We start from the raw sequence: 18,640 nt of genomic DNA on the forward strand, positions 1-18,640 counted from the left end.
AGACCGGATATCCCTCGTTCTCGAACTGGAGGTCCAGGTTGCATGCATCGGCCACCGGGGATCGGGCCCCAGTCTTCCTTCTCGTGAGTTAGGGGTCCCCCCGGTCCCCTGCTCCAACTACGCAAACCTTGCATGCTGCAGGCGGGGATCGGGGAGCTGCGCCGTACGGTACGCTAAGCTGTTGGTGTGGTCGATTTTGGGAGGGAAAAGTGACAATACCTGCGTCGACATGGGGTGAGATGTACTTAGGTGAGACCTGCAGCACGCAGGTAGCACGTTGCTCGTCTTGTCTAGCCCTCTTCCTTTCCTGCAGCTGTCCCTCATCATCCAAGTTCCAACAAGAGATTCTTGTTCAAGTGTTGTAACTTGTGGACTGTGTGGTGGTGGTTCTGATACCATTCTTGTACACATCTCCTGGCGGGGTCCCTTTTACTGGACGAACTACTAATCAGTCGAATCAACTTTTGTCACTCGTTGCTTTTCCTCCTTTTCATTACGACTTTCCCCTCCTCTTCGTCTCGTTTTACTTATTTTACCTTTTTCTTTTCCATCTGACACCTGCGCGGATATCAGATCAGAAATCTCGACCATCCCCCAATCCAACCTTCTTTAGCCTTCAGTCCCGCAGCGGAAGCCTGTGCGCGCCTCGTCGTCGATCACCAGACGACGGACCAACTTTGCTTTTGGCATCTCCTTCCCGCTACTGAGTGCTAAGGTAGTAATCGAGAAAGGGTCACATCTCTTCCCATTGTTTTGCTTATTCTATCCTACCGTCTTACACCTACCGGCGTCTAAAGCAAGACAAGACATATATACAAAGCAAACATGTCCGTGGACGAGAAGAATCCTCAGGACTTTGAGAGCTCGGCCGCCTCGTCCGACTCTCGCGCGGATACGGGCAACATCGACGCCGCGTGGAAGTTCCTCAACGACCATCGCGATGCCGGCACCGACACGAGCTCCGTGGACATGAACGCGCTCAGACGCAAGATCGACTGGCGCCTTGTCCCCCTCATGTTCCTCTGCTACACCATGCAGTTCCTGGACAAGGTCATTCTCAACGTGAGTACTTCCATGTGGTCTTCCAAGATCTCTCTTCCCACCACAACCTCTCTCTCATCCAGCCCATGTCTGAGCGGCCTGCTTGCTTTTGTGACCTGGTTTTGTCTCTCACAAGGTCACCACGCGACCCAATGCTAATATGATATCTGATACCGTAGTACGCCGCCGTCATGGGCTTGAGCAAGGACCTGAAGCTCGTCGGGAACGAGTTCTCCAACATTGCCACCTTCCTCTTTGTCGGTCTTCTCTGCTTTGAGGTTCCCAACAGTAAGCCTTACCCCATCTTATTCCCCATATCACCGGAAGAAAAGCAAGAAAAGAGAGACTCGAACGACGTAGAAACTCTGGAGAAGCTCGGAGGATGATGGAGAAACTCGAACGTTGGAGAGACATGAATCATCAAGACTCGAATCATGAGCACAGTCTGCAAAAGGAAAATGAGAGACATCGAGACTAACATAATCTCCTTCCACAGTCTACTTCCTCCAGATGGTCCCCGCGGCCAAGTGGTTGGGCCTGAACGTCATCCTCTGGGGCACGGCAACCGCCTGCGGTGCCGCCGCCCACAACTACCAGTCCCTCCTCGTCTCCCGTGTCTTCCTGGGTATCTTCGAGGCCACCATCGGCCCCTCCCTGATGCTCATCAGCGCCCAGTGGTACACCAAGTCCGAGCAGGCCCCGCGCTTCTCCTTCTGGTACCTCGGTCTCGGCCTCGGCCAGATCCTCGGCGGCGCCATCTCCTACGGCTTCCAGCACATCGCTCCCGGCGCGGGCCTCGCTGGCTGGCGCATCATGTTCGTCGTCCTCGGCTGCCTGACCGTGACCATTGGCATCTGCACCGTCCTCTTCGTCCCGGACACGCCCATGCAGGCCCGCTGGTTGAGCGACACGGAGAAGGTTGCCCTGCTGAAGCACGTCAGCGTCAACCAGACTGGTATCGAGAGCCGCAAGTTCCGCCCCAAGCAGATCCTCGAGGCTCTCATGGACCCCCAGATGTACCTCATGGTCGTCGCCGTCGTTCTCGTGCGTTGTGTCCCGTGTAGCTCCTGAAGATGTGTAGTTCGAAATCCGCTGACCCCTTTTCCGCAGCTGTCTGTTTCTAGCGGTGTTGTCACGACCTACTCTGCCACTCTCATCCGCAACCTCGGCTACGACTCTAAGCACGCCGCTCTGATGAACATGCCCTCCGGTGTTGTGAGCATCTTCTTCACTCTTCTCGTCGGGTACGGAATTCGTCACACCTCCAACCGGTGGGCTTGGATCGTCGCCTGTATCATCCCAGCGTGAGTCAACAGTGAATCTAGCGTCCGAAGAAAAAGCAAAATACTAACCCTGCTCAGCATCATTGGTGGCGCTCTGATGTCTTTCCTTCCCGTTAGCAACCGCTCCGGTTGCTTGGCCGGCATCTACCTTGTCAACGCCGTCGTTGCCCCCTTGACCGTCTTCTACGCCGTAAGTACACCTCCGAGTCGCGAGATGTCTGCGTCTCAAAAGACCGAAGACTACATGGTAGCTCTGTGGACATTAGACTGACATAACATGCAGTGGACTGCCGCCAACTTTGGAGGTGCCACCAAGCGTGCCTTTGCTGCCGCCATCGTCTCCGGCTCCTTCTCGCTCGGCAACATCATCGGACCCCAGACCTTCCAGGCCAAGGACGCGCCCGAGTACCGTCCGGCCAAGATCGCCGTCATGGGCACCCAGGCTGGCTGCGCCGTCGTCACCCTGGCGCTGTACGCCTACTACCGCTACGAGAACAAGCGCCGCGGTGCCATCAAGCAGTCCGAGGACGCCTACATGGCCCCCGAGAACTGGCAGTCGATGACCGACAAGGAGAACAAGTCGTTCCGCTACACCTACTAAGGCAGCTGTGCTGAACGCGGGTAGTATGCACAGAGCGCACAAAGTTCCGAGTTCTGGTTAAAGAAAAAAAAGTATACTTATAGATGTATATAGCATTTGGGCAAAAGGGGGGAGGCTTATTGTACATTACTAGATCTTGGTACTGACCAATGAGACCACGTATTTACCGACGACTACACGTTGCGCCGTCCGTGGGACTCTTTTTTGGTTTCAGACGAGTTGGGTCTTACGCGCCGATACAAACGACATAGCTTTTCAGCTTACATGCCCGTTACAGTTTCAGGCTACATTTATCTCGCCAACGGACGCTTTAGACTGGCTCTACGTCCGATGCTTTGCCTGCCAGTCCACCTCGGGTGGACGGGCAGAGGCAACGTATGAGAATAGAACGAAAAAAAAAAAAAGATGTTTGGCCATCCACCCCTTATTCCCGTTGCGCGTCATGGCGTTACTTAGTCTGTTTGTGGTTGATGTGTAAGGCTGACTGGACGGCATACGGCGCCACGGTTCACCAAGTCCGGTCATAGTACCATCCGGCCGGCACTTGGAGGGTGTTGGCGCTGCGGCTGTCTTTGATTTAAGCTTCATCTGACCGCCCTGTGTCAAGTCTGTCGTGCGGGTCGCTCGGGAACCTTCCACCCACTTACCGGCGAGGCAAAAAGGGAAAAGAGGGAAAAACGGGTGGCAAAGGAGAAAACCCAAAAACCCATCGGAGGTCGGTGCTCACGGCCAACTCTAACGAACCAAGCCAAACCCAAGGCCTCTACGGCAAAAGCCCTAAAGACTTGGGCCTAAAGACGCATGGGTTACCAGAAGAGGTTAGCACTTCCGCTATGCTTTTTGGCAATGGGATAAAAAGATGGGTAGACACTGGGCTGATAGTTCTTTCAGGTTCACTTGCTCTGTTCAGGTGTAGTGGTATTCGCCTAGTCTGCTTGGTCAGATTGCGACCCCAGCCTCTAGAGTCTACTATGACATTTAGCCTATGACAGCTAGCTTAATAAGGAGCTTACTCGCGTGGCAAGGCACCGGCACTGAATCCCGTCGGATTTATGTCGAGGAGCTCGCGCGCGGAAGCCTCAATCTCTGAGCTATCTTATGCCAAGGTCTTGACAAGCTCCTTGAATTCCGCCTCGGTCATCCGCTGGACCCCGAGCAGTTCGTTGGTGGCATCTGTGTCGAAAGTGAGCTGGAGCTCTGGGTCATAGACGAATCGCAAGACGATATCTTCGATGACGGACGCGTCAAAAACCCCAGAGAGGAGCTTCTGCACGCCCCGCTCGTAGCGCTCCTCCGTGCTGACTTTGATGACTTCAATGTCTATATCGGGCAGAGCTTCCTTGACTAGCTCGGTGATCCGGTTCTGCGTCAGGTTGATCACCTCGATCGTCAAGATCTGGTTCCTGGTCGCATCGGGTCGTTTGAGCACACCCACAACCGCGTCGCCAAACGCCTTGCGCGTGCTCAGTCCAAACCGGACGTTGCCGTCCTCGTGGATGTAGAATTTGCGTTTGGGGAGGCACATGCCGGTGTCGCAAGTCATGATCCATTCGATCCAGGGCCCGCCGAGGATGCTGGTATACTCAATTTGCCCTGCCTCAGCCGCTTTCTGGAGCGCCTCATCGACTCGAATCTTAGAAGCTGAGAGGGGTACAGATCGTGCACTCGGATTCCGATGGTCGGAGCCGAACTCCGAGGGAATGAAGCGCTTTACCTCGGCGGCGATGGCAGCCTCAAAGATGCGCAAGAGGAGGGCTTCGAGGTGGCCTGGAACGACGCAGACGACGGCGTCAAACCCACGGAAAGCAACGGTCAAGTCGTCCAATGATTCATAGTCGGCTGCGACAGTCTTTACTCCCGGGGGGAAGGTCTTGGCGTTGGAACCCCGGGTGATGACGACAAGGTTAAAGATGCCGGCGGCAGCGAGTTGGTCGACTATGACATGCCCGAGGTCGCCGGTGCCCTAACGTCGGGTAGTAAGTATGGGATGGGTGGTACGGTGGTCAGTGCAGTGCAGTCTGATCGGGCTGCCTATGTTAGGCTTTATTAGGGGTACGGGTACGGAGTAACCGTAAACGTTTAGTAGTGTAAGGATAGTGTATCCGTAGTGTAGGGGCAAAGGGGAAACGAGGGATCCACGATGCGTGGCTCATGCAATCTGTAAAGAGTAGGTTGAGTGTGGCTTACTCCAATAACGGCAATGTTCTTCAGGGTAGCCGCAGTCATGGTTTATTTTTGTCGACTTGATAGGTTGTCTCAGATTGTAAGCTTTTCTACAGAACAAGGGGGCCTGATTGATAAAGCGTGTCTGATGTATCCGTAGGCTAAAGACTTTGAGTGTCAGAATGCCGATGACTATGTCTCTCTAGTGACGTGAGGGCATCTGCAACTCTTCAGTATAGGGCGATCCCCCATTCATATTATACAGAAAGACTATGAGACTCTGCCTATAACCATCATTATTCATCAAGTCCGGGCCCTCCGCTGTTGCTTACCGTTATCCTACCGGTGTACCGGCGGACGCATACATAAGCTCGGCGCCCGGAGGCCCCGCCCCGGCGGCAGAGACCCCACTTATCTCGGTATCCCACCGGCTGAGTAATTGGGCCTATAGATGGGCCAGACGGACGCCCAGCCAATCGTTGGCGAGGATAGGCGCATCCAACTGCCGAGGAAGGTTTAGCCTTGACACTCACCCTCCACCGCCGTCCACCTCAGTCATCTCCCTCCTAGGTAGTCCTAGTCCTAGTCCCTGGCACTCCTGGCAAGCATAGTCGTCTCGTCCAAGAGCTAAGCGTACGGCGGATTCAAGCGAAGTCCACGTCCGAACACCCAACATAACGCCCACACGCTCTCCACGCACGCGACACACTCACTCACACACGCACAAGACCTGGACCTGGACCCAGGCCAGACCACCTAAGCCTTTAGCCCTCTTTAACCTATCCTATCCTATCTCTGCTCTGCTTGCTCCGGGTGGCTATCCGACCCCCTTCTCAAGCAACCTCTTTTAGATCTAGTCAACCCGCCGGCAACTACTTCCAGGGCAATGGATCTATCCCTTCCTTGCGTTGGAGGTCCCCAGAATGCCCTTCACCTGCGACCATGAAGGCTGCGGCCGCTCCTATCTTCGTAAGGAACACCTCACACGCCACAAAAAAGAGCACTCTGCAACGCCTTCATTTTCCTGTCCATCATGCGGTACCAAGTTTACAAGAGGGTATGTATGACTGTGGGTGGTTGACAAACTACCCATCCCTTCCCTAGTACGTGGTGTCTCTGACACTATTTGTCTTGTCACCTGTCGCGTCCATCGGGTTGCATTCCCGAGGCGCTTCTCGTGGGATGACTATCGTTTGTCGATGTCGATCGGATTCTGGATCCCGCGCGAAAATAAATAACTAACCGCGGGAAATTTTCTATCAAAATTGTAGAGATACTCTCCGTAGACACATGGTACTACATGGCCCTTCAGCCCCGCCAACCCGCGTAGCACAAGCCTGCGTTCCATGCCACCGGACAAAGACCAGATGCGATGGTCAGCAACCCACCTGCTCAACATGCAATGACAAGGGGAAATCGTGCGAATGGCCACAGCCGCGCGGCGGCAGCAAGTCGCTGACGGACCGGTCTTCATCCTCGCCGTCCAGCTCCTCCGGCCTACCGACCTCGGGCTGTACGCCGCCCTCGAACTCCATGGCCTTGCCCGACCACGGCGGCCATCCGATGACAGCGCCGAGCATGCAGCATCAGCATCAGCATCCGCAGCATCCGCCCACCGGCATGACTACTACCTCGCATGCGATGATGTCGACTGGTCCCATGCCGATGTCGACGATGTCCGACACCCTCGACTTTACCACCCCGGGATCCATTCTGGATGAGGCCATGAGGCTCCAGCTGCAGAGCATCTACTTCGCCAAGTTCCATCCCCAATGGCCGCTGCTGCACCGGGAGACGTTCGAGACTACGGCACAACCCAAGTTGTTGATGCAGGCCGTTATGACGGTGGGACTATGGTTTGCTTCGTGGCCTGAAGCCAGGGGCCTGGCCATCAAGTTCCACGATAGTCTCCTAATAGAAACAGGAAACAAGCTTGTAAGTTGCTGTTGTCATCTGCGGTTTGCCAGACTATGTGGTTTTCCTCCAGTCTTTTGCTTGTATTCTTGCGCTTGGACGGGGGTCCTTGCCAATTACACGGACATTTGTCGTTGTGTTTAACAACCTACTCGTAAAGAAGGATATTATACTAATCAAGGTTACAGCTTGATCTATTAGAGCAGTCAAGACAAGGCATGCTCTCGCCACGGATGGATTTGCTCCCAGTATTCCAGTCCATGCTGATCTCGACAATACTCGTACCGTATCGAGCGGACCAGTCCATGGACAACGTGATGATGACGCACTCCATGTTGCTCGAGACGTTCAAAGCTACGGGAGTATACGAGCAGTCAAAGATCAATCTAGGGTCGCAGCTCTGTGGGCATAGTGGATACCCCTGGATCTTTAAAGAGTTATATCAACGGTAAGCCAAAGCTCCTTCTCCCGCGATATCAACATGCCAAGGAAGACGAGAAGATCGCATCGAAACGATCATATCTTCTTCAACTGGTTTTCCGCGAAAACTAGAAGAACCAGTCTCTTTCCTATGGCATACTTTTCCTTTACCTCAGTAATACACGAGTCATGGCTAACTCTATTCACGTACAGTCTCGCTGTCTTCCAGTTCAAACTACATTTAATTCTCCAAACAATATTCATCACAATACATCCCGCCTTGCGTCTATCCCGCAACGCAGAGCCTGGCATGCTGAGGATAAAAATACCGCTGCCGCTGATGATGTGGGATGGGCCCGCGGCGCACTGGTACGGCATGGTGCCGACGGATCCCGCGCTGCTCGACGCGAATGCCGGCGACGAAGAAGTGCTGATGATTAGCAAAATGTGCGAAAAGGCGAGCCTCACGATGGACAACAAGGCGCTTGTCCCGTTGCTCTCATGGGACCGGTGTTTGGGAATGGCGATTTGGTGTTGGTGTTTACGGGGGTCTGAGAGCGACAAGGAGTTTATAGAGAACGTGAAGCCGTTTGTTCTCGATCCATTGAAGGATACGAATGTTTTTCCAGGTTCTAGCTAGGTTGGCATGGCATTCAATGCAAAAAGACTAGACGAAAAAAAATTACTGGAAAAATTGGTACACTAGTAGCGGTCGATTTGGTATGACGTAAAGGCTCTTTACAACCCGACTATACTACGCAGCACGCAATTCCATACAGACTATACTATGCAGCGCCTCGACAAACATCACGAACATGCCGGCCATACCACAGCACAAGGCCACGCTCGCCACGGCCTCCGACCACAAGGCTGCTCTATTTTTCTCACTTTCTCTCTCCCTTTCCGTCGGCGCAATTTTGCTGCGGCGGCGCCCACTCGGCATCCCACTCGGCCAACAGTGATAATCAAGGGGGGTTTCGGCCTAGCGTGCCGGTGGGATGAGGCGGGATAATTTTCCTCCTCTGGATCTAGTCGAGTGGGGTCGCGCGGTGACCGACGATTCCAAGGCTTTATGCACAACAGAAGCCCAATGTGGGCGGCCTGGGGTGACTTGCCCCCGGCTCAGGTGGGATAGAGAATTCATAGTCAAATGAGACGTCTGCCGCCACCATTTACCGCACTGAAATGGCACTGACAGAGCGGTCACCGCGCCTCGACGAAGTATTCAGTTGCAAGCAAAAAGCTCCGAGACAAGCAAGCAGAAAGCTCCGACACAAGTCGCCGAGTAGTTTGCGATAACGAAAGTACTCCTCTCGAAACTTTCCATTGCTCGAGACGACCATCATCAGCTATCCGAGCCTCTGATTCACAGAACCGATAACGGTCTGTACATCGGGCAATACCCACGTACTGTACCTAGTAGATCATGGCGGACTCTATTCAATGGATTCGAGCGCTCCAGCTCGTCAACCTTCTGGGCGTCACTCATCTTGCCGGTACCGCGATAATCAGCTGATCACAACCCCGTCTCATTCCGGAAGCGAGGGAGGCTAAAGTCATCTATAGGCTACCAATTTGGAACGGACAAAATTGCCATGTACAGCATCCTAAAACTCAATGACAAGGACACCATAGTAAAGCTCTGGTTCCGGGGCTGGGACTTTGGCCGAGTGTACGGCCCCGCAATGGTTGTCGGCACGGCCGCCGTTTTTGGCTTCCTGGCATGGAACGGTGCGCGCCCACTTTCCTTACTTCGCCCCTCCGTCCACCTCCTAATCTGGACTCTACCCTGCCCTTTCTACTACAGCTCCCGCAACTTTAAACAAACGAACAGACCTCTCCCATCATTGACAAAAAAACATATCGGCTAACGAATATACCAGACGGCATCGCAAGTCCCGCGTTCCCATTCAATCTCGCCGCCGGACTCCTGATGGGGGCCGTGGGCCCGTATACGCAGTTCAGGATCTTCCCCGTCAACGACAAGCTGTTGGAGGAGCATCGAATCGTTATCAAGGCGGAGAAGACGGACGAGCGAGCACAGGGTGCCAGTGTCGAGGTTGTTCGAGGATGGGCTGCTGACTGGAAGAGACTCGACATTCACCGACAACTTCTCGCCTACCTTGCTGCCGGAGCTGGCTTGATCGCTGTTCTCAGATCTTGAGAGTGCCGTTGAACCGATGGCAGACTGGGGACTCAGTACGATCGTGGGGAGAGTTGAGAAGATACTGTACACTTTTGATTTACGACGGACGAAAACTCCCGAATACGAACAGATACGATTACCTAGTACGAGCGGATACGAAAATTCACGATTAATTCAGTACGAAGGCCTTTTCGACCCTGTTCTCTTGAAAATGGAATACTTGAGCAAATAAGTGGCCTGGCACACGACGGTTCATTCAAAATTCAGGAACAGATTGATTGAAAACTGCGGTCACAATAGTCTGATACTTGCAACTTTCTCGAATCCCCCACACGCCGATGGAGGTCTGAATTTGAAGAACCCCCAATTGACCTTCGAGTTTCAGCGAAAGCGATGCGAAATACAGACGAAACCCATATCCCCAGTTTGCAGACAATAATACAAGAAGTCATAGATCGGTGTTGGCTGTTGTGCGTTTCCATTCTGTGAAGCTGTCCAAAAAAGTAGCCTCGGCCTCAACATGGAGTTGCTCTTTTTGCTTGCAATGCAATAAGTGATTGGTGGGAAGTAACTTCCTATCTTGTCCTGGTATCCACACATTCAGACCAATTGACCCTGACAAGACGGAACTCGGCTCTACTGTCTGTGGGAATAAGGGCATTCTCTCAATCTCTCTGAACACTTGCTCCCTAGAGTAATCAGTCCCATAAGCCTCACGTGGTCAACTCCCGATTAGCAACGTCTTCTATGTCCAGAAATCGAATTCATCTGTGATGATTTGACAGCGAACGATATCTAGTTTCGATGCCGGCTCCAGTCAGGGCGTCAGGTGTCACGAAAGACCACTCAAGCCAAATCGTCCAGCTTTGCGTCATCGAGGTATCGGATAATAGTCTCGAATCGCACCTTTCCTCCAGTACCTAGGCCCTGAAGAGTAAATGGAAGTATCCAATTCTGTCACATGTTGATACTATTCTAGTTTACCAATCAATAGCCGTATACTCGATTTCACGAGCGCTACCTAGGGTACACTATCAATTGTCGTCTTTAGCGCTCCGATACCTCCCACGTTCTATCCCATATCCTGCTCGCTCGACATCGGCTACGCATCCGACCGTATCGTCTGCCATTACAGTCCGCACTGGATTCAGAATACAGCCTCGATCGAAAGATATTGCACGTCTCGTCTGGAGATCAGCGCGAGAACTAGGGAAGATTACAAGGGAGTAAAGCCCGAAAGTTCGCGATAGAGCGATTGACACTAGGGAATCCGTGGTATTACCACGGCGCCTATTTCGTCAACAATGCTCTCGGCAACTGCGACACTTGATATTCCCTCGATTTTGCAGGCCAGTGTGTGCGAACAGACTGCGTGGGCAACATGGAAGGCAATGGCTCCCATGCTGGCGGTAAACTACCAGTCTACCTCCGTCCCGGACGAGATAGCATCTTGTACCTGCCATAAATAGGCCATGCCAACATATCGAGCTGCAATAAAGAAGCGGTCCGGCTGCCATTGCCGGTCGAGAGGACAGCAGACTTCATTCAATATAGACGTACCGGCGGGAGATCCGAACCCGTGTCATACTATCCAAGCAAATGTTTCCTGGGATTATAGTCTCGTCGAGCTTTCAGATCTCTGATGGAAAATATTCGCATAGGTCCCACAACGGCTCTAATTGCTAGGCCCGGAGTCAATCAAGTCCCATAACCCCCAAAAAGTGCAAAAAAGAGAATCTTCAACCGTACGGTGGAATCTAACCACTGAATCTCCCCGAGGTGGGCTCGAACCACCAACCTCCAGATTAACAGTCTGACGCGCTAGCCAATTGTGCCATCGGGGATGTTGAGATGTTGTGTCTCTGTGAGTTGATGGGCTGCGCGATTTTTGGGAATATGGAGCTCGCGTCGTAGTGTGGACCGATTTGGTGTGGAGAAGCGTCAGAGCGAGATGTGATGGAGTGGAACGAGTCAGTATGTATTAAGACAGACTGGAGAGAGGTGAAAAGGCAGACGGACAACTAGGTATCGCTAGAGCTGAGAGAGTATCATCGTCAAGGCTATGATGCCAGAGGATGGTGAAGAGGAGGAAAGTAGGTCGAGAGTTTGTAAAGGAATCGGCGCGTTGGGTGGCGATAGGGATTAAGACGATGGCCTCGGTCATTTGAGGCCGATGGATATCGACCCATCGAGAAGTAGTATAGTTGTCGCAGACTTCTTGCCGGATGTCCATCTGTCGAATTGTGCCTCCTGAAAGTTGTAATCACCATTTTGTCGGGGAAAGTTGAGCCAGGAGTAGCTTTCGGTGAGGGATTGAGGCCTTCGGTGTGCAATCTCGGCAGGCATCCCGATCCCCTTCACCTGACGGGGCTCTCGGTGAAGGAGGTGGGGCAGAAATAAGCTTCGGTACGTACCGATTCACGTGCCATAGCTCCCTAGCGCGCATCAATTTTCGACCCCTGCACTTGGGCAGTCGCGTCTCACCCTCATTTCATCACTGCCGTCACTTTCTCAGCCGTTTGTCTTTCAACAAAGGCAGTAACTTTCTCGCCCGGCAACGAAGGATCTCCATCGATCACCATGCCAGACTCATCCGACGAGTCGGGCCCTGATGGCGTCGGCCTCATGCAAAATGATGCATCCGACCGGGAGTCCTCAGACAGCGAATCAGGGACAGAAGCCGGCGACGCCCCGGGCCAGGGCTTTCTCGACGTCGAAGCTTCAGAAGAGGGGAATAGCGACTCTGACGACTCATCAGAGTCGGACTCAGAAGATGCATCTATCCTTGGTGAATACCGCCGCAAGGCTCCACGGGTGTTTTTCCCCGAATTTCGCAGACTTCCCATCGAGCTTCGTCATCGCATTTGGCAGTACTTTTGTCCAGATCTCGATCCATCACCACGCGTCTTTTCCTTCCAGGTGCTGCCGAATCCACGGCAAGACACCATTTGGGAAAGCACGACCTTGGAGAACCAGATTGCAGCGGTAGATGCCATGTTGCGCGTTCATCACGAGTCTCGAGACATTGCACTCAAGGCATTTCCAGATACCCTGGCGATTAGGGAGGGCCGGCGCATCGTTCGGTTTAACAAAGAACGAGACGTCGTTCATCTCAATGGCATCAAGCGCGTTTGGGACCACAACCTCGAGGTCCCCGGCTTTTCTGAGAACATCGTTAACATGGCCATGGATGGATCTAACCTGGACGCCAATGAACTACGGCTTCTTCTGGCTTTTCCCAAACTCAAGAACCTATTTGATTTCCAGTGGCATAACGACAGGCGCATACCGCACAGGTTGAGGTGGTGTGCGTCGGATCTGATTCACAATTACGAGATCCAGCAATTACGAAGAAATGTGGACATTGGCGAGGATCTTCATTTTGTGTACTGCTGGCCAGATCTGACGCAGCCGCAGAATCGCGAATTCGCATTGAAGAAGAATCTGTCCAAGGATGAGGTATGGATTGATCTCTTCACAGAAGTGTTCGACATGGTTGAGGAAGGCTCTCTTCACCTAAAATCGGGTGAAGCTGAGCGGCTGGAAGAAATCAGTTATTGGCCCATGCAGTGCTTTGGCTGGGATGCAGCAGACCGATTCGACGCTTTTCGGGCGAAGCACGGGGTTGCTGATGGAGACAAACCCGCTGCCGACGGTTCGGAAGACGACAAGGAAGACGAGTCAGGGGACGACTCAGAACAAGATTCGGACGACTCCTCGGACCAGAACGAGTACGAAAGCGAGGGAATTGACGACGGAAGCATTCACGAGGAGTCCGTAGATGAAGATGAGGACGATTTAGTTATCGACACGCAACAAGCAAGCGATGATGAAGAAGGGGGCGGAGGTGTGTCAGACTACGGTGGCTTCTCTCCTCTTGCAGATGAGGACAGCACGCTCTTCGATGGCAACGGCCCTAGAAACCCCGCAGCTCACTGGTCAAGCCCCGAGTCGGAATCAGGAGAAGACGACCAGCCCCGCGGAGGAAGGAGGAGACGACAGATCGCATCGTCCGACGAGGACGAAGAATCAGGGGAGGAGGAAGCTGAAGCAGAGGGCTCAGGCCGCAGCATAAGTCGACGTGGTCCAGTGATTATTTCCGACGATGAAGATGAAGGGGATGAGGAGCAGCCTTCCCAACCTACGAGTCGCCGGGGCCGCGTTATTCTATCAGACGACGAGGACGACGATGAAGAGGAAGTAGTGGAGAAACCCACGAAGCCCGCCGGTCGTCGTGCACGAGTCCTTCCCTCAGACGACGAGGACGAAGACGACGAAGACGACGATGAAGGTGGGGCTGACATTGCCAACAAGGAGGCACGGGAAGGATCAAACTCGGAGGACGAAGAAGAGGGCGCGAAGAAACCTTTATCTCTAGCTGAAAAACTCGCCCGCAACCGCCGCGACAACCCGGTGTCTGAAGACGAGGAAGAGTCTGGAGAGGAGAGCTCCGAGGAGGAGGAGGAGGAGGAGGAAGCCCAGCCCAAAAAGATGTCTCTCGCGCAGAAGCTCATGACGCACCGTAGACGGAATCCGATTGCCTCCGAGTCAGAGGACGAACCCGAGGGCAGTATCGTCGGCAGCGAAGATGATGACCTCGAAGACGAGGAGGATGAGGATGATGAAGACGACGAGAACGGCATGTTTATGAACTTGGCCGATGAGGGCGAATCTGGGGATGAGGAAGGGGACGAGGATGAATACTAGGGTTGAGCCTCAGTGGGAGGTTCACGGTAGCATTGTATAAAATTACGAATCTTCTTCCTCGGTCTCGGAGGATGGAATTGGGGCTTAGAGGATCTCACACGTACTCGCCGTCCATTTAGGTATATGGTGAGGTGGACAGGACAGCATTGAAAACTGACACAATGGGTTGAACGTTTCAACTTGAGTGAACAACGAGATCTTTCCCATGATTTGCCTAGTATTTTTCGTTGCATTCGTGTGCGGGTTGGCAGCATTTTTCCTTCACTCCCAACCGCGATTGACCTTAATACAAATGGCTTCCCATGACCAACCCCATCGTCGTGAAGGATGAGTGATATCCTGTTCTTGAGCGAACAGACTCGAGCATCTAGCGAACCCAAAGACATGCCTATCTGTCCTCATGTATCACATGCCTTTGATGTCTATTTTTATATATCATCCAATTTGTAGCAAGCTATTTTTATATTTCATCCAATTTATAGCAAATCTTTTATTTAGAGCTCTCCTGGGCCTCGTCTGTTCAGATTCTCAATTTTCCTTTCGGTATATTCGACATCTCTTTCGCAGATCACTTGAGAAGGGCGTCACATAAGACAAGGCATGGAAAAGCAAGCACTACGCGACCCTCGTAGTCACGACGCGAGTAGTGCTCGGGTTCGAATCTGACATACTGGGCTCGCCGCCGGTCACTGTTCAGAAAAGTCATTTCATACAAAGAGTTTAACATCATCTTTAATGAGAGGTCTCATAGCACCGCCACGATGAGCTTTCAACCCAACTCTTACAATCAAGGCATCATTGTCGTAGTGAAATGTATTCATATCTCATATCTCATTAAAGGTATCCAAACTATAACTAAGCAATGGTATCACCAAACCCAAACGCCTCATCAAACCCGTCGATCTACCCCCTCGCCCATATCTCACTGGTACCAGCCCTCTCATCTACTTCTGCCTCCCGGTAACAGCTCCAACAGCCAACGTCTCAATCCGCCCGGAATACAACTTCATGACATGGCAGACCGGATCCCCCCAAATCACACCCCTCAGCTCCTCGTCAGACACAGTCTGCGCGACGACGCCCTCATCAAGCCTCTCCGCCACCGTCTTGCGGTCCCTCGGCCTCGCCTTCGGGTCTCCGCCCCGCAACACAATGATCCTCCCCGGTGAGCTCAGCGTCCCAGGCGGGAGATGCCACACCGGCTTGCCGCTCCCCTCCCTCCTCCTCCTCTCCCGATCCCTCTCCGACTCCCTACCAGCCGCATGCGGAACCAGCGACATCTTACTCTCCTTATTCCTCAGCGACATCTTGCTCGCCTTGGCAGCCAATCTCCCCTTCTTCTCCCCCCCAGACTCACAGCCCCCAGAAAAATTCGTCACCGACGGCGCCGGGCTGGCGTACAACTCCAACAAACTCTTCACATACGCCTTATCCGCCCTCGGAATCGGATCCCCCTCATTCACAAACGTCAAGAACAGACTCTTCCTCAGCTCCGCCCTCTCCGGCCTCTTCAACGGCAACAAACTCACAGGCGGCGTCCCAAACGTGACGCAATGCACCCTCTTAAAGCACCCCGTCAACGCGTTCAGCTCGCTCCCGGCCCTGGGCGACGTAGACAGCATATGCGCATACAACAAGCTCGCCACCGCCCCGCCCGCAGAATGCCCCGTGATCAGCAGACTATACGCCGCCCGCCCCGGGTCCTCCTCGAGTAACTGCCGCAGCCGCGCCGCGACGGGCTTCACCATCTTGCGCGCGACCGCCAAAAAGCCGGCGTGGCACGAGTTCCCCGCGTCGTCGAGGAAGCCGTCGGGGGACGCCGGTGCGGTGTTGAGGTTGACGGCCCAGTCCATGAAGGTGGCGGAGCCGCGGATGGCGAAGACGATGGTGTTCATGTGGTCCATGGGGACGGACTTGATGACCATTGCTTTCGTGCCGGTTTTCCAGTCTGCCGAGACGTGGGCGTCGCGCTCGGCGCCTTTGGGGTGGTCGTAGACGCGTTCTGCGTATTGGGCGGCCATGCAGAGGAGGGGCCAGGTTGGCATGTAGCTGCGGGTGTGTCAGTCTGTCTCCTTCCCAAAGATCTTGAATGATGAGGTTTCCTGTATTGAGGGTCACTCACAGTCTCAGGGGCGGGAGGTTCATTGGCAGCTTTGAGTTGGCGTATAACTCGACTTTGGCAAAGTAACCCCCCGACACCACACACGTCGCCACAGCCGCAGATTGGCCCTTTGACCCGGACGAAGAAGTTTCCTTACTCTTCTTCTGCTGCCCGCTCTTCTCGCCTCTTCCCCCGCTTCCACCGCTCCTCTTCCCATCTCCCGACGACGTGGACTGCTGCACCGCGCCGCTTCCACCGCCGCCATTCTGGTACGTGAACAAAGCCTTCTCGTTACCCACCATCCGGTCCCGATCAATCAGCGTCATAACATCGTTGAAGCACCCTGCAATCTGGTCGACGCACGCAGCGGTGGAGTTGATGAGCTGCGTGGCGTGCGGGTGGAAGTTTGGCTCCTCGAGGAAGTTGGGGGACGTAAAGTCTTTGGCGATGGTCACCACGGAGCCGGTAAACTTGTCCAGGCCGATGGGGTGTCCGGTCGCAGTTGACGTCGTCGGTGCGGTTGGCGGCGCGGGGAGAGCGAGGTGTGATGGTGGTGGGTGGAGGTAGTAGTGCTGGTTCACCACGATGGGTTGTTGTTGCTGAGGGTATTGCTGTGACCAGCCTTGCGGGCGATGAGGCTGCTGCTGTTGATGAGGATGCTGTGGTTGTGGATGGCGATATGGAGGCGGGGGATGTTGGTACTGTCCCTGGCTTCCCGGCTGAGGCTGCCAGTACGGCGGCGTCTGGGTCGTCGAGGTAGCATATCGTGAAGATTGCTGCGTGGGTGGATGTGGTGGTGCGTGATATTGGGAAGGGTTTATGTTTTGGTGGTGGTTATTCATTGGCATCGGTTTGACCGGCTCGGGGCCATGCTTGACGGCCTTTTTGCGGTCGAACCAGCCCATTGTGAAAGAAGCATTCAAGACACTTCCAAATAGTCTCTGATTTCCTCTTCTGATGTTGTTCTGCCTTTTGGGTGCTGTTGGACTGGAATTCGCGAATGGGGTCTTGCCCGTCTGCCCAGATTCGCGATCTTTGGCGTAGGCGTTGTTAAACTTTCTACCGGCAGCCAATCTTCGAACAGTTCGGGAGCCAAGTCTAGCGCTCTGCACAAGAGTGGATTGGTAGGAACTAGGAAATAGCAAGGGAACTGCTCTTCTGTATCTCTTGGCTGGCTTAATAAGATTGAGTTGTCCCAGGCACGAGGAACCTCGTCGCCAAGAAAACAATGAAGCGGTCTGGCGGCAGAACAGGTTCGTGTATGACAGGCGGGGAACACGGGAACAAGAAGTAAGGCGTCCCGGTTATCCTGTGTACCCAGTCGTTCGGTGTCGAGCGGGATCCTGCTTTTTCCCTTCTCCGCCTTTTCGATGTTCGCTTTGCCTCGGTGTGTTTGAGCAAATGGGGATAATCACAAGTCAAAGTCGGAGACGAGTGACCTTGCGCAGCTGAATCCCGTCTCCCAGAGCCGGTAAGTTGCGGACAAAGTGAGAAACCTTGTCTTTCAACCTGGGTACCTAGACGAACGGGCGAGAAAGCGTGACGCGATTATGTCCAGTCTTCCTGTGGTCGCTACTGAATCAGAAACGCCTGCGCCTGCCCTTTGGTAAAGCAGAGTGACACCAATTGTCCCGGCGTTTGCGACTGCGTGTAGCTATCGCTCTGTTCGGGGGCGGGCACTGGAATGCAATCCGTCGGTGCGATTTCGGTGGCGATCTGGCCGCGGCCGAGACGGTGGCTTAGACGGCCGCGGGGAGGGTGGCCGGCAGAAACGGGATGAGAGGTGGAAGGGATATCCCCTCACGAGAATACGCAGCTGAAAGAAGATGTCATAAATCGTCCTGGAGTATATAGCAAACTCCGGACGAAGAATCGTCAGCCGCACACGACAAGCACAGATGAATGCAAAGAAATGGAAGACCAAGTGTAAGAGAGAAACGCGGATATCCTCCGATTCTTCTATTCATGTGCCACACCATCAATGGGCGCCAGTTGAGCAAATCACATCGTTAAAAAAAGTCATGTGTCTCCTCTTAGGGGCCTCCTCTTCACCCTCTTTACCGACCACCGCTCACCTTTCCCGCCCCTAGATCGCGCCAGGTCCGAGAATCCCATGTCGAAGAGGGGGGCTCTAAATAGCACCCTTAACCATTCTATCGTCTCTGATCATCATCTACTCCAAGTACCCAAACCATACAAACCACACCCAAAGAATACAGACTAAACTGTGAACCACCATCATCAACACGGGCACTACCCATATC

The 18,640-nt window shown here is 53.6% G+C and overlaps 6 protein-coding genes across 6 annotated transcripts; 4 read left to right on the forward strand and 2 right to left on the reverse strand.

Moving 5' to 3' along the window:
• The first annotated feature begins 204 nt into the window (after window positions 1-204).
• HER10_EVM0011262 (major facilitator superfamily transporter) lies at window positions 205-5,212 on the forward strand. Its single transcript, XM_035480698.1, has 6 exons — window positions 205-1,062; window positions 1,221-1,329; window positions 1,538-2,085; window positions 2,152-2,345; window positions 2,403-2,514; window positions 2,608-5,212. The coding sequence occupies exons 1-6, from the start codon at window positions 826-828 to the stop codon at window positions 2,923-2,925; spliced, it is 1,518 nt and encodes a 505-aa protein (XP_035338902.1). The 5' UTR covers window positions 205-825; the 3' UTR covers window positions 2,926-5,212.
• On the reverse strand, window positions 4,022-5,151 carry HER10_EVM0002694 (uncharacterized protein; the record flags this gene model as incomplete). Its single annotated transcript, XM_035472396.1, has 2 exons — window positions 4,022-4,795; window positions 5,113-5,151. The coding sequence occupies 2 exons, from the start codon at window positions 5,149-5,151 to the stop codon at window positions 4,022-4,024; spliced, it is 813 nt and encodes a 270-aa protein (XP_035338112.1).
• A 568-nt stretch (window positions 5,213-5,780) lies between the features above and the next one.
• HER10_EVM0010889 (early growth response protein 1 is a zinc-finger protein) lies at window positions 5,781-8,062 on the forward strand (the record flags this gene model as incomplete). Its single annotated transcript, XM_035480334.1, has 4 exons — window positions 5,781-6,145; window positions 6,360-7,023; window positions 7,191-7,450; window positions 7,636-8,062. Exons 1-4 carry the CDS (start codon window positions 6,012-6,014, stop codon window positions 8,060-8,062), a joined length of 1,485 nt encoding a protein of 494 aa, XP_035338878.1. The 5' UTR covers window positions 5,781-6,011.
• A 786-nt stretch (window positions 8,063-8,848) lies between these two features.
• HER10_EVM0008275 (early growth response protein 1 is a zinc-finger protein) lies at window positions 8,849-9,586 on the forward strand (the record flags this gene model as incomplete). Its single annotated transcript, XM_035477802.1, has 3 exons — window positions 8,849-8,918; window positions 8,989-9,153; window positions 9,306-9,586. 3 exons carry the CDS (start codon window positions 8,849-8,851, stop codon window positions 9,584-9,586), a joined length of 516 nt encoding a protein of 171 aa, XP_035338639.1.
• A 2,562-nt stretch (window positions 9,587-12,148) lies between these two features.
• Window positions 12,149-14,275, forward strand: HER10_EVM0006450 (uncharacterized protein; the record flags this gene model as incomplete). Its single annotated transcript, XM_035476033.1, has 1 exon — window positions 12,149-14,275. The coding sequence occupies one exon, from the start codon at window positions 12,149-12,151 to the stop codon at window positions 14,273-14,275; it is 2,127 nt and encodes a 708-aa protein (XP_035338448.1).
• Window positions 14,276-15,145: 870 nt separating this feature from the next.
• HER10_EVM0002121 (vegetative cell wall protein gp1) lies at window positions 15,146-18,287 on the reverse strand. Its single transcript, XM_035471847.1, has 2 exons — window positions 16,398-18,287; window positions 15,146-16,324 (listed from the first exon to the last, which is right to left on the reverse strand). Exons 1-2 carry the CDS (start codon window positions 17,279-17,281, stop codon window positions 15,220-15,222), a joined length of 1,989 nt encoding a protein of 662 aa, XP_035338054.1. The 5' UTR covers window positions 17,282-18,287; the 3' UTR covers window positions 15,146-15,219.
• Window positions 18,288-18,640: the final 353 nt, after the last annotated feature.

The sequence above is a fragment of the Colletotrichum scovillei genome (assembly GCF_011075155.1).
Source record: "Colletotrichum scovillei strain TJNH1 chromosome Unknown Contig00001, whole genome shotgun sequence".
Lineage (NCBI taxonomy): Eukaryota > Fungi > Ascomycota > Sordariomycetes > Glomerellales > Glomerellaceae > Colletotrichum > Colletotrichum scovillei.